This window comes from Musa acuminata, chromosome BXJ2-6, assembly GCF_036884655.1.
Source record: "Musa acuminata AAA Group cultivar baxijiao chromosome BXJ2-6, Cavendish_Baxijiao_AAA, whole genome shotgun sequence".
Lineage (NCBI taxonomy): Eukaryota > Viridiplantae > Streptophyta > Magnoliopsida > Zingiberales > Musaceae > Musa > Musa acuminata.
The window spans coordinates 34,108,263-34,123,368 of NC_088343.1; the positions used below are offsets into that span (position 1 = coordinate 34,108,263).

At 60.0% G+C, this 15,106-nt stretch overlaps 1 protein-coding gene across 1 annotated transcript; it reads left to right on the forward strand.

The window, feature by feature from the left end:
* Nucleotides 1-411: 411 nt before the first annotated feature.
* Nucleotides 412-4,613, forward strand: LOC135615328 (probable LRR receptor-like serine/threonine-protein kinase At1g74360). Its single transcript, XM_065113641.1, has 3 exons — nt 412-789; nt 980-1,050; nt 1,286-4,613. The coding sequence occupies exons 2-3, from the start codon at nt 984-986 to the stop codon at nt 4,573-4,575; spliced, it is 3,357 nt and encodes a 1,118-aa protein (XP_064969713.1). The 5' UTR covers nt 412-789; nt 980-983; the 3' UTR covers nt 4,576-4,613.
* The last annotated feature ends 10,493 nt before the right edge of the window (nt 4,614-15,106 follow it).

Consider the following 15,106-nt stretch of genomic DNA (forward strand, 5'->3'; position numbering starts at 1 on the left):
CCCATCCATATTCTTTCTTTACTGTTCTAACTTTGAATGATCTGGTGATCAGCAAGCACTTGCGATCTTTTTATTCAGTAGAATGGAGTGGGAAATGAATTCACTTTCCCCAGTCAAAAACCATGCATTTGACTTTTCATCAGAACCTCATGACACCCAAGTCGTTGCAGTGACTAGGGTCAACGTATATATATAAACCTGCAGGCGCAATGTCATAAAGGAAAACGTTTTTCGTATTCAGCCATAAGGCGGCTTCGATTCATAACTATGTTCAAACAGCTCCTTCTATTATTTTTTATCCATTTTAAAAATAACAATCCGTGAAAATAGATGCTTAGACAGCAGTAACCGTGCTTGCCTTTCCATACCAACATACTTTTCTTCTCTTAGAAAGTTTGGACTTTGCTGTCTCATCAACCAAATCCCAACTTGGCATATAGTCAACAATGGCGGCGGCCCGTCTTGGAGGTGTAATTGTTTTTGGATAGTCAAACTGGAATACTAGTCCGGTGCAAAAGTACAGACCAAATCAATGTAAGCACGCAACATGTGAAGCGACCATTGTCACACCTTGCTGGTTTTTGTCATAGCTTTTTAAGTTGGGCTGAAACTTCACAAAAAGAATATATGTAAGATGGGAAGAAGGAGCACAAGTTAGCTGAAATTTCTGTGAAGAAAGGTATAATAAATGTAGCAGTAAAGGGAGGAAGATGTTGCCCGTAATAAGCTGCGCTTGAGCTTCTGAAAAAGAAGAGAGGAGGAAGGACCAGCATTCCTCCCTGCTTCGGGGTGAGAAGAAGCTTATATTTTATGCACACTTCTTCTTACTCGATTCTGATAACCCAAGGTTTAGATGATCACATCATCGAGAAGAGGGAGAATAAGAACCTTGCAAGAAGAGCCTTGTGCAGCAACATCTCATTTGTTTATTGTTACCGTCAATCAAGCCATCCTTCTCTTCTTTTGATGATTGTAGCAGGGACATGTCCGAAGACGAAGTGAGCTTCTCTGGCTGTCTCCTCCTCCTGCTCTCCTTAATTCTCATCACAGGTACACCTCTCTGGCTTCTCTCCTCCTCCTCCCTCCCACTGTTCTCTCTCGTCTTCTTTTTAGATGTTTGATGCAAAGCTCAAAGACCTTTTCGTGGCTTCTCAGTGTTTCATCCATGACAGAATTGCCTGCTCATAGTCTGATACCATCCATTTTTCGAAGCTTCTTTCTGCTGTACTGTCTCAGATCTTCCCAAAGAGAAGCATTCATCTCACAGAGTGGTTTTACCGAGCAGGTCGAGCAATCGCCGGTGCGACCGACAGGGAGGTGCTGCTCGCTCTGAAAGACTACCTCGAAGCCAACAACCCCATCTACCGAGGCGCATATGCTCGGTGGAATGCGTCCGACTCTTCCCCTTGTAATTGGCCCGGCATCACCTGCACCGGCGCCGGCCGCGTCAATGGCGTTTATCTTGCAGAGTCCAACATATCTAGTGAAATCTTCTCCAACTTCTCGCTGCTCACGGAGCTCACCCACCTTGACCTCTCTGCCAACGCCATCGGCGGCTTCGTTCCCGCCGACCTCAACAGGTGCAGCAGACTCGAGTACCTAAACCTCTCCAGCAACATCATCGGTGGGGAGCTCAACTTGACCGGCCTCACCAATCTGGTGACGCTCGACCTCACGCGCAACCGCTTCAATGGCAGCATCCGTGCCAACTTCCCCGCTATGTGCGCCAATCTGGTTAGCTTGAACATTTCGACAAATAGCTTCGGGGGCGACATCACCGGGTGCTTCGACCAGTGCCCCAAACTCAAGTACCTCGACCTGAGCTCCAACCACTTCGTCGGAGGCATATGGCCAGGCTTCCCGAGCCTCCGGCAACTCTTGATCTCCGAGAACAGCTTCACCGGAGAGTTTCTGCCGAGCACATTTGCCTCCGGCTGCGACCTCGAAAGCTTGGACCTTTCCAGGAACAGCTTCTCCGGCACGTTCCCCAGCTCGATCGCCAATTGCTCGAAGCTAACATCTCTCAACCTGTGGGGCAACGCGTTCACCGGAGCGGTTCCCTCCGGTATTGGTTCGCTTTCGGAACTCAGCGCGCTCAACCTGGGGAATAACTCGTTCGACCGGAATATACCTGAGGAGCTGCTGAACTGCTCCAAGTTGGTGTTTCTTGACTTCAGCAACAATACCTTCGGCGGCGACATCCAAGAAATCTTCGGCCGGTTCGTGACGCTCAACTATCTAATCCTTCATGGGAATCAGTACACCGGAGGCATTCTATCATCGGGAATTCTCAAGCTTCGAAGTCTCATGAGATTGGACTTGAGCAGGAACAGGTTTTCCGGCAATCTCCCGGTCGAGATCACGACGATGCCGAAGCTAAAGATGTTGATTCTTGCCTATGATGGGTTCTCCGGCTGCATTCCGCCGGAGTTCGGCAGAATGGCCGGGCTTCAGTTGCTGGATCTTTCGCACAACAAGCTCACTGGCTCGATCCCTCCAGCGATCGGAAACTTGACATCGCTCCTGTGGTTGATGCTCGCCAGCAATGATCTCACCGGCGAGATCCCGCCGGAGATCGGCAACTGCAGCAGCTTGCTGTGGTTGAACCTTGCCAATAACCAGCTTTCCGGCGGGATCCCGCCGGAGATATCGGCGATCGGGAGGAATCCGGCCCCGACGTTCGAGGCCAATCGCCGTGAGATCCGCGGTGTCGCCCCCGGATCCGGCGATTGCCTCACCATGAACCGATGGATACCCGCGAGCTACCCGCCGTTCAACTTCATCTACACGCAGATGACGAGGCAGAGCTGCCGAACTACTTGGGACCGCCTCCTGAAGGGCTACGGGATCTTCCCGATCTGCTCCAACTCCTCGTCGCAAGTCCGATCCCTAGCGATCTCCGGCTACCTCCAGCTCTCCGGCAACCGGCTCTCGGGCGGGATACCACCGGAGATCGGCCGGATGAGGAACCTCAGCCTGATCCATCTCGACGCCAACCACCTTTCCGGTCGCCTCCCGCCGGAGATCGGCGGGCTCCCGCTTGTCATCCTCAACGTCTCCGACAACCGTCTGTCCGGCGAGATCCCGATGGAGATCGGCGGCCTGCGATGCCTCACGAGCCTCGACCTCTCCAGGAACAACTTTTCCGGCGAGCTTCCACCGAGCCTGAGTGGCCTCTCCGAGCTCAACAAATTCAACGTGTCCTACAACCCCCTCGTCTCCGGCACGGTGCCGGTCACCGGTCAGATCGCCACCTTCGACCGCGACAGCTTCTTGGGAGACCCCCTCATCGGCTTCCCCTCCTTGTCGGGCCGCGGTGCTCCGCCGCCATCCGGGGACGGCGGTGCATCCGGCGGGCACGGGCGGTGGACGACGGTGGCGTTCTGGGTGCTCATCGCGCTCACCTCGATCTTCGTCGCGTGCGGTGCTCTCTCCTTTGCGGTCTTCCGTCTCCGGGGGCCCCACTCCGCGGTGGACCCCGACCCGGAGGAGCTGCTATCGGACGGCGTTAAGCGTCGGAGCGACGCGGCGATGTCGGTCTACTCCTCGTCGTCGGATGGAGTGGGGGTGAGGGTGTTCCGGCTGGACAACGGGGAGGCAGAGTTGGCGTTCACGTACGGCGACATCTTGGCAGCGACGGGAAACTTCGACGAGAGGAGTGTGGTGGGGCGGGGCGGGTGCGGGGTAGTGTACCGGGGGGTGCTGCAGGACGGCCGGTGCGTGGCGGTGAAGAAGATGCAGCGGCGGAGGGGGAAGGGCGAGATGAGGGAGGGGGAGGACGCGGGGGAGCGGGAGTTCCAGGCGGAGATGGAGGTGATGGCAGGCGCGCGGGGCCGGGGCCACCCCAACCTGGTGAGGCTGTATGGTTGGTGCCTGGCGGGGGAGGCGGCGGTGCTGGTCTACGAGTACATGGAGGGGGGCAGCCTGGAGGAGGTTATCGAGGACTGGGGGCGGTTCGGGTGGCAGCGGCGGCTCGGGGCAGCGACGGGGGTGGCGCGGGCGCTGGCGTTCCTCCACCACGAGTGCGTCCCCGCGGTGGTGCACCGGGACGTGAAGGCCAGCAACGTGATGCTGGACGCGTGGGGACGGGCGCGGGTGACGGACTTCGGCCTGGCCCGCTCCGTGGGGGCCGGGGAGAGCCACGTCAGCACAGTTGTGGCCGGTACGGTAGGGTACGTGGCGCCGGAGTACTGGCAGACGTGGAGGGCGACGACGCGAGGCGACGTGTACAGCTACGGGGTGCTGGCCATGGAGATGGCCACGGGGCGCCGGGCGATAGACGGCGGGGAGGAGTGCCTGGTGGAGCTGGTGAGGCGGGCGGCGGAGGCCGAGGGGGGGCTGCGGGCGGGGGAGGAAGAGGGCGCAGCGGAGATGCTGGCCCTGCTGACGGTGGGGCTGAGGTGCACGGCGGATGCGCCGCACGCGAGGCCGGGCATGATGGAGGTGCTGGCCGAGCTGCTGAGCATAGCCGACAGGAACGGCGGCGCAAGCGAGACCAACACTCCTTGTTGGTCTCAGCAGAGCCGCAGCACATCTCCTTCCTCCGTGCAGAGCTACTGGGAAGGATATTTTTGACAATTACCAAGCAGTTGTGGTTATGAAAACGTCCTTTCTCCTCTTCGGAATGATCGGTGTGATATGGTAAAAAATGGCAGATCCCACTCCCGGCAACGCCTCCCGCACGAGGACGGGTGCGGTGCCCCAGGGAGAGCAACGAGGGTGACAGTTTGCGTCCGGACGTCAGCCTCACTAAGTCCACAGCCCCTCAGTTGACTCGGCATAGGAGGACGAGACAGAGGTAGGTAGCGATTGGAGCTCGCCCATACCCTGCGATTCCCCAATCCCCTACGCAACATCCTCGGCGATGTCGGACGCCATCAGGGGTATGGCCCCGTCCGACGGGGCGACGGGCCCGGTAATACCGAGTCCCCCTATAAACGTCCCCGAGCCAGAGGGAAGAGGATAAGCTGGACTCCCCGAACAACCGCCACCGCATCTCTCTAACTTGATCGTCGGAGGGGTCGGGTCGAGCCGACCCGACCTTTGTGCAAGTGTCAAGCCGAGGTCTCCCGTCCGGGACGCGCAGGCGAGGAACCCCCACCCGGAGGAAGTCGCCACATCGCCCCGAGTCCGAGGCCGCACCCGACTACCTCAGCGGAGATGAGCATCGCCCCAGGGAGATCCCCGCCATTCGGACCCCCGAACGAGCTGAGAAGACCACCCGGGTCACGGCTAAGAAAAAAAGGGTGCTTACCCTAACATAATGGCGCTAGAAGGAGGGCCGGTCCGAATGTCAAGCGATCAACAGGCTCACTCCGACGGACCCCCAGCCATCCGGTCGCACACGACCGACGCGACGGAAGAACACCCCCAACAGGAGGGGGTTCGGGACGAGCGCCCCGTTGCGATCTCGGAGCACTATTGGCGATTGTTCAATGATCCGGGTCTATCGCCACCCATCGCCAATCCCGGTGGCCCGTCACCCGTGCCACCCGAATCCTTCTATGACCTCACGCACCAGGTCCGGGCTCTTACGGGAGTGATGCAGACCATCATCCCGCTGGTCTCTCCCCCGACGTCTTCACACTCAACCCTACCTCCACCACGGCAACGGCCCGCCGCTCAAAACCCCGCACCGCTCCCCGAGTCTCCCGTTTCGCCTCCGGACCAATCGACCCAACCCGGGAGCCGAGGAGCGGAGGAACCAGCGGCGCACCCGACGCCCGTGGCCCCACTTTCAGACTCGGCGGAGGGCCTGTGGGCCCAGCTATGCCTCGTAGGCCGCCGGTTGGACGAGGTGCAGCGTGAGGTTCGCCGGACCAGGGGAGACCCGGGCGCTGAGCAACACCGGGGGTCCCCCTTCACCCCCGAGATTCAAGAGCAAGCAATCCCGTCGCATTTTCGGCTCCCGTCATTAGATGCCTATGACGGTGCCACCGATCCGGCGGACCACGTAGCTGCTTTCCGCGCCCAAATGGCGCTATACGGGACGTCCGATGCCCTGATGTGCAGGGCGTTCCCGACAACCCTGCGGGGCCCAGCCCGAGCGTGGTACAGCAATATGAAGACCGCGACCATCGCCTCTTTCGACTAGTTGGCCAGGGACTTTGAGCTTAACTTCCTGGCTCATGCCAAGCCGAAGTCGTCGGTGGCGATACTCCTCGGGCTCAACCAGAGGGAGGATGAGCCCCTTTCTCACTTTGTGAACCGCTTCACCACACAAATCCGCGGGTTGTCTGATGCTCACCCTTCGTTGATGATGCAGGCATTCATGATGGGCCTGCGCCCTACCCGATTCTTTTGGTCTCTGGTGGAGCGACCCCCCACTTCGGTTCCCGAAATGTTGCAGCGTGCGAACCAGTACATCGCCGCTGAGGCATGGATGGTCGAGAAGCGCGACGAGCGCAAGAGGGTCAAGCCAGAGCAGTCCCAACAACAACAGCCCGCTACCTCCCGGCGTAGGGCCGGCGGCCTCAACGATGCGGCACCCAGGTCCCCTCCCCCGGGCCTGAACTCCTCTCGGACCGAAATATTTCTGCACATTAAGGAGAAAGGCCTTCTCAAAGACCCCTACCCGATGAGGAGCCCGCGCGAACTCGCGGACCGCTCTAAATACTGTCGTTTCCACCGACAGCCCGGTCACGACACCGAGGAGTGTCGAGAACTAAAAAGGCAAATTGAGGAGCTCATCCGCCGAGGGCACCTCGGCTCATACCTCCGACCAGATAAGGAGCTCTCGCCACGCCCGGAGGGCCCCATCGAGCGACACATAGATGTCATAACCGGCGGACCAGCGTCCGGAGGGAGTTCCATGGCGGGCGGAAGGGCATACGCCAGGGCCTCCCGGGCTGAAGCTTCCAAACATGAAAAAGGCCCCGAAGTCACCTTCCCGACCGGGGAACCTGAACCAGCCGAACATGATGACGCGTTGGTAATATCAGTCAGAATCGCCAACGCGCAAGTGAGAAGGATCATGGTCGACACTGGAAGCTCGGCTGATATACTTTATTGGGACGCCTTCCAAAAGCTCGGCCTGGTAAAGGAGAACATGAAGCCGGTACGCTCAACACTCACGGGGTTCACCGGCGCCTCAATCTCGTCACTAGGAGTCATCACCCTGCCCCTAACTTTGGGAGTCTTCCCGAAGGCAAAAACAGTGATGACCTCCTTTCTGGTGGTCGACCTCCCCACGGCATACAACGCCATCCTCGGACGGCCAACCCTCAACAAGACCCGAGCCGTCATCTCAACGTACTACCAAACCATCAAGTTCCCGACCCACGATGGGGTCGGGGAAGTGGCGGGGAACTCCTGGGAGTCCAGGTGCTGCTACTTGACCGCTGTGTCACTAAACAAGAGAGCGAGGGTCCAATCCCCGCTGGAAGACCCCCGGGAGGGAAAAAAACCGACCCCCCGCCCCGAGCCGAAGGAATCCACCATCGACTTGCCACTGATCGAAGGAAGGCCCGACCAAACAGTCAAAATCGGGTCGGGACTGCCCGAACAAGAGCAACAGCAGCTCGTCGGCCTTCTGCGAGCCAACGCCGACATCTTCGCTTGGACGCCGACTGACCTAGTCAGAGTCCACCCGGAAGTCGCGCTGCACCACTTGAACATCTCGTCTGACGCCCGCCCGGTAAAACAAACACCCAGGCGGCAGGCCCCGGATCGGCAACTGGCCATCCGAGAAGAGGTAAACCGACTTCTGGCGGCCGGTTTCATAGAAGAGGCAAGGTACCCACAGTGGCTCTCCAATGTAGTCCTTGTCAAAAAGCCTAATGGAAGCTGGCGGATGTGCATTGACTACACCAGTCTCAATAATGCTTGCCCAAAAGATTGCTACCCCCTACCGAAGATCGACCAGCTAGTTGACGCCACGGCCTGCCACGCCCGTCTTTCGTTTATGGACGCATTCTCCGGGTACAACCAGATCAAGATGGCACCCGAAGACCAAGAACACAGCCTTCCTCACCGAGCAAGGGATATATTTTTACAAAGTCATGCCGTTCGGGTTGAAAAATGCCGGGGCAACCTACCAGAGGACGGTGAACAGGATATTCGCCCATCAGATTGGACGAAACATGGAGATATATGTTGACGACATGATCGTAAAGAGCCGAACGGCGGAGGCCCATCCTTCCGACCTAGCTAAAACATTCGACACCCTGTGAAGGTTCGGCCTGCGCCTCAACCCTGCCAAGTGCGCCTTCGGCGTGACCTCAGGAAAATTCCTCGGATTCATCATACATGAGAGAGGGATTGACGCCAACCCGGAAAAGATACAGGCCATCATTGACATGCAGCCTCCTCGGACGATCAGAGACCTGCAGCGCCTTAACGGGAGGCTAGTCGCGTTATCACGTTTTCTTTCCCGATCGGGAGATCGCTGCCTCCCCTTCTTCCAGGCCCTGAAGGATCCGAAGAACTTCCGATGGACGACGGAATGCGAGAGGGCCTTCGAGCGGATGAAGCAACACCTGGCCAACCTCCCCCGACTCACTTCAGTCTCCCCTGGGGAGAAATTGAGTCTCTACCTCGCCGCCTCCCAGCACGCGGTCAGTTCGGTTCTGGTCAAAGAAAATTCCAGCGACCAACTGCCGGTCTACTATGTCAGCCACATGCTGAGCGGGCCAGAAGAACGCTACCCGCCAATCGAAAAGCTGGCGCTGGCGCTCGTCCTGTCGGCGCGAAAACTCCGCCCTTATTTCCAGGCCCACCCGATATAGGTAATAACTGACCAGCCGCTTCGGCTTGTTCTGTCTAAATTCGACGTTGCAGGGCGTCTCCTCAAATGGGCAGTGGAGCTCGGCGAGCACGACATACAGTATATACCGCGGACCGTCATCAAAGCCCAGGCCGTGGCAGACTTCATTGCGGAGCTGACCCCAAGCACAGGCGAGGAATTCGAGCCACCGCGTGAGACGTGGACCCTCCACGTAGACGGGTCAGCCAACGCAAAAGGCGCCGACGCAGGGCTGGTGCTGGTGACACCTGACGGCCGCTCGATCGAGCGCTCCTTCCGCTTCGGGTTCAGGGCCACCAACAACGAGGCAGAATACGAGGCTCTCCTGGCGGGGCTCCAGTTGGCACTGGAAATGCGGGTGACCGACATACGCGTCGTCACCGACTCACAACTGGTGGCTAGGCAGCTCGACGGCGGATACGAAGCCTGGGACCCGACTATGGCGAAATATCTGGCACAGGTAAAAAGCCTTGCCACCAAGTTCGCCCATTTTGAATTGTCGAATGTTCCCAGGAGTGAGAACCAGTGAGCCGACACCTTGGCAAAATGGGCGTCCAGCTCGGCCCCCTGGGCTCGACCTGAGACCGAAGTGCTCCCCCACCGAGCCATAGAGGTCGTCGCCACGGTCACGGGCGGCGCGCCGGCCACTTGGGTACAGGAGATGCTACGCTTCAAGCGGGATGGGGCCCTACCCGACAATGAAACCACAGCTCGATGCTTGCGTCGGACGCAGGCATGGTACGTCGAAGAGGAAGGACGGTTGTACAAGCGGTCCTTCTCGCGCCCCTTGTTACGCTGCCTAGAGCCGAACGAAGCTCGGACCATTCTGTCCGACATGCATGAAGGGGCCTGCGGGGAACACATAGGCGAACGAGCCCTGGCGCACAAGATACTCCGACAGGGGTACTACTGGCCGACCATGCGCCAGGACGCGAAAGCTTTCGTGCGGCGGTGCAGCTCGTGCCAGGAGCACGCCCGCACCGCCCGACGGCCAGCGGTCCTGTTCACCCCCGTCGACTGTGCCTGGCCATTCGCGCAATGGGGACTGGACATACTCGGGCCGCTCCCACCCGCCTCTGGCCAGCGGAAATACATCATCGTGGGAGTGGACTACTTTACCAGGTGGGTCGAAGCCGAGCCCCTAGCGACCATTACGTAGTCACAAGTGGAAAGGTTCGTGTGGAGAAACCTCATAACTCGGTTCGGCCTGCCCCAGTCCATCGTCACCGACAATGGACCTCAATTCGCCGACAGGAGATTCCAAGAGTTTTGCGCCAAGCACAAAATTCAGCTGAGGTTCAGCTCGGTGGCTTACCCCCAGGCGAATGGGCTAGCTGAGGTAACCAACCGGTCCATCGTCGACGGCCTCAAGAGAAGGGTATCCGCTGCCCGATCGGCTTGGATCGACGAGCTCCCGAGCGTCCTATGGGCGCTGCGCACTACCCCCAAGACCCCGACCGGGGAGTCTCCCTACAGCCTCACGTTCGGGACCGAGGCCGTATTGCCATCCGAAGTAGCCATCCCGACTCCGCGGACGGCAGACTACAGCGAAGAGGCCTCGGGAGAAGGGCTCCGATCCAACCTGGACTTGCTCGAGGAAAGACGGGCCAACGCACACCAGAAAGCTCTTTCTTACAAAAGAGCCGTAGCAAGGGTCTACAACCGGAGGGTACGACCCCGATCAATAAAATTAGAGGACCTGGTCCTGCGCAAAATCGAGGTCAGCCGCCCAACCCAAGCAAGGGGGAAACTGACCCCGAAGTGGGAAGGACCCTATCGGGTCATCGGAGTATCCCGACCGGGGACGTTCCGACTCGCAACAATGGATGGCGACCCCGTGCCCCGAACTTGGAACATACAGAACCTTAGGAAATACTTCGTCTGAAGATGTAGGCACTACGCAAACACAGAAAACGGAAGAAAAGATCATTTCATTAAAAAGGAGGGGATACAGAACCATAAACCATGAGGAACAGAAACCAAACTCATACAAAACCCCTCATTCCCTCGACCTCGACTCCGACATACAAAAAAACAAACACTCATCACTCTCCCGGAGTCCGCGGGCGGTCGTCGAATGGCACGTCCTCCGGCATGTCCACCTCCGAGTCCACGGGGTGAGAGGCGAACGGATCCCTTTCCACCTCGGAGCCAGGAGGGCACGAGCCGAAGCGACCCAGGGCAATTCTGTATCCGTACTCATAGGATACTCGTCCCATTCGGGTCAGTCCGAGCTCGAAGTTCTCGGATTTCTTATAGGCTTCGATCGCCTCCTTGTCCTTTGACGGGCGGAGGCGAACCTCCTCGACCAGCGCCTCGGAAGCAGCACGGGCTTCAGCCTCGGCCTTCTCCGCCCTCTTGGTGAGACCAAGCGCCTCTGACTTCAACTGGCGGAGCTCGGCCCGATCCAAACGGAGGAAATCCTGGAGTTCCTTGACCGAATCGCCCGACCGCTCGAGCTCCGCTCTCAAGCGCGCCACCTCCTCCTCAGAATCGGTCGCGCGTTTTTCCGCGGCAGTTACCGCCTCGGGCCCCGACCCGGCCCGAACCTCCTCTAGCTCGCGGCACAGCTCGAAGTTGCGCTCGCTGAGGTTCCAGATTACCCGGCCAGCATCGCGCACTCGGTCCATTAGCGCCGTTGAATAGTGGAAGCCTTGCCACAGGAAAAGAAGGGTCAGCGCACAGTCGCAGAGATGCCCGGAGTTAACAAAACACTTACCAGTGTTAGAAACCTCCCCGCCTTGTTGAGCATGGCCTCCGAAGGCAGAGTGTACAGGTCCCGAGCCAGGTCGGGGTGGAGCACGCCTCGAAGAAAAGCGGCCGAGGGATCCCCCCCGGCCCATACCTTGTCCCCTCGGGACAGCCCCTTCCATCGGGCGACCAGCGGGTCGGAAGCCTCCCCCGGCGGGAGCTCGCCCATCACCACTGACCATAAGGGCTCGTCGGCCCCCGTGCGTAGCCCGCACAGATCATCCACCGTGGGCAGGCTCGACCTCTTCCCGGCCGCCCCTTGGCTGGGCCCTTCAACTCGGGAAGGCCCTTCGTCCCGAACGGTCCGCTTTGCGCCCACGATTGTCGAAGGAGTGGCCCCTGCCTTGGCCCTCCCGGGACCCGTCGTCTTTGCCTTCTTCGACGGACGGCCCTCTGGGATCTCTAACGGAGCATCCGATGAGCCGGGCAACGGGTCGGCCGAGGGGCGTGGAGAGGAAGCAGCGGACTGGCGTGGGGAAGAAGCCGACGAGGAGCGACCACCACGGAGGGACAGGAGCTTCATCCCTACGAAGGAGATAAGCAAACCATCACAAACTGTGGAAACAAACAAGACATAGAGAACACCCGCTATAGACATACCCCCGAAGGCCGGGCTAAGACCCGCCTCGGCCAGCCACTCCTCGGTCATAGCTCGGATGGCCTGAGAACCGGGAAGGATCGCCCGAAGCCTCTTCGAATCCCGACGCTCCTCGTCGTTCAAGTCCGGGACTGTGTTATCTATTACCCTCACCGCCCACCGAACTCCGAAGCCCCAATCCCTCGGCCAACTAACGTAAAAAAACCGCCCCTTCCACCCTTTGTTATTCGAAGGGGCTCCCCCGACACGAAAGCCGGCCCGGGCTGACACGAAATAGCCCCCCGGCCCCTTAAGAAGACGGAAACAAGAGAGAAAGAGGTTTCGGGTAGGGGTGATATCAGCATAATAGCACTCCCCTAAGAACGCTACCAGGTAACGCCATGAGTTAGGCGTCACCTGGGAAGGCGAAATCCGCCACAGAGAAAGATAGGAGACAATGATGGGGTGCAGGGGAAGGCGCAACCCGGCCTCTAGGGCATCTTGAGTCAGCGCAAAACCTCGAGGGACTGGGTCGTACGACCGCTACCCCGGATCAGGTGCGACCAGAACAAACTCCTACGGGATGTGATAACGCTTCCGGAGCTTCTCCAGCAACGACCCGCTCATCACCGAGTCGAGGTCGTGCAGCCACATTAGAGCCTCAAGGGCTCGCACCGCCTCCTCGTCTGGGGAGGGCGGAGGCGTGCACTCCCGGGCTCTATCAAGAGACGAAGGTGAAGAAACAGGCGAGAGGGGCATCCTTACCGGCCTTGGGGCGAACAAGAGGGACGACGGGAGAGCGACTGGGGAGTGACAGCGTAGGGAAGGAGAGCGAGCAATGACAGAAAGGATGACGAGGCCCAAGACTCAGCAACAGGAATCGTGAAACGGGCATGGTTCGCCGTTTATATGGAATAAATCCCGCCAGGAGAGACGTCCTTTCGTCTCCCCATAGCGCCCAACAGCTCATCCGCACACTCACTCATCACATCATGGAAGACCAACGAACACCCCATCATAAATGCGAGCCCAAGGTCGCTGCAGGGAACGGCGTGGAGAACCGCCGCAACGACTCCTCGACGCTTAAAAAGAACGACGATCTTTCCTCATGTCCCCGAGACCACCTCCTCGGCGCGGCCAGCCCGTCTGAGACGTGCTCCTCGGCCTCATGTCCCCAAGACCACCTCCTCGGCGCGGCCAGCTCGTCCGAGACGTGCTCCTCGGCCTCATGTTCCCGAGACCACCTCCTCGGCGCGGCCAGCCCGTCCGAGACGTGCTCCTCGGCCTCATGTCCCCGAGACCACCTCCTCGACGCGGCCAGCCCGCCCGAGACGTGCTCCTCGGCCTCATGTTCCCGAGACCACCTCCTCGGCGCGGCCAGCTCGTCCGAGACGTGCTCCTCGGCCTCATGTTCCCGAGACCACCTCCTCGGCGTGGCCAGCCCGTCCGAGACGTGCTCCTCGGCCTCATGTTCCCGAGACCACCTCCTCGGCGCGGCCAGCCCGCCCGAGACGTGCTCCTCGGCCGAGACCACCTCCTCGGCGTGGCCAGCCCGTCCGAGACATGCTCCTCGGCCTCATGTCCCCGAGACCACCTCCTCGGCGCGGCTAGCCCGCCCGAGACGTGCTCCTCGGCCTCATGTTCCCGAGACCACCTCCTTGGCGCGGCCAGCCCGTCCAAGACGTGCTCCTCGGCCTCATGTCCCCGAGACCACCTCCTCGGCGCGGCCATCCCGTCCGAGACGTGCTCCTCGGCCTCATGTTCCCGAGACCACCTCCTCGGCGCGGCCAGCCCGTCCGAGATGTGCTCCTCGGCCTCATGTCCCCGAGACCACCTCCTCGACGCGGCCAGCCCGCCCGAGACGTGCTCCTCGGCCTCATGTTCCCGAGACCACCTCCTCGGCGCGGCCAGCCCGTCCGAGACGTGCTCCTCGGCCTCATGTCCCCGAGACCACCTCCTCGGCGCGGCCAGCCCGTCCGAGACGTGCTCCTCGGCCTCATGTTCCCGAGACCACCTCCTCGGCGCGGCCAGCCCGTTCGAGACGTGCTCCTCGGCCTCATGTCCCCGAGACCACCTCCTCGGCGCGGCCAGCCCGCCCGAGACGTGCTCCTCGGCCTCATGTTCCCGAGACCACCTCCTCGGCGCGGCCAGCCCGTCCGAGACGTGCTCTCCGGCCCCATGCCGACCATAGCCCCTACGCAGCGCGGCCTACTTGCCCCGGAGATGTGCCTCAATCACGAACCACGAAGAGAATCGCTGCTTACCGATCAAAGCCACGCCTCGAATCCCCACCGTCCGATGCCGAGCCATGGCTTCCTTTGGGGGGGGGGGATATGATATGGCAAAAAATGGCAGACCCCACTCCCGGCAACGCCTCCCGCACGAGGACGGGCGCGGCGCCCCAGGGAGAGCAACGAGGGTGACAGTTTGCGTCCGGACGTCAGCCTCACTAAGCCCACAACCCCTCAGTTGACCCGGCACAGGAGGACGAGACAGAGGTAGGTAGCGGTTGGAGCTCGCCCATACCCTGCGATTCCCCAATCCCCTACGCAACATCCTCGGCGATGTCGGACGCCATCAGGGGTACGGCCCCGTCCGATGGGGCGACGGGCCCTGTAATACCGAGTCCCCCTATAAACGTCCCCGAGCCAGAGGGAAGAGGATAAGCTGGACTCCCCGAACAACCGCCACCGCATCTCTCTAACTTGATCGTCGGAGGGGTCGGGTCGAGCCGACCCGACCTTTGTGCAGGTGTCAAGCCGAGGTCTCCCGTCTGGGATGCGCAGGCGAGGAGCCCCCACCCGGAGGAAGTCGTCACATCGCCCCGAGTCTGAGGCCGCACCCGACTACCTCAGCGGAGACGAGCATCGCCCCAGGGAGATCCCCGCCATTCGGACCCTCGAACGAGCTGAGACGACCACCCGGGTCACGGCTAAGAAAAAAAGGGTGCTTACCCTAACACGGTGTACAGACAATACACGCACTGCACCACATCAAAATTGAAATGATTAGCGTCCTTATACAACATATGGTTA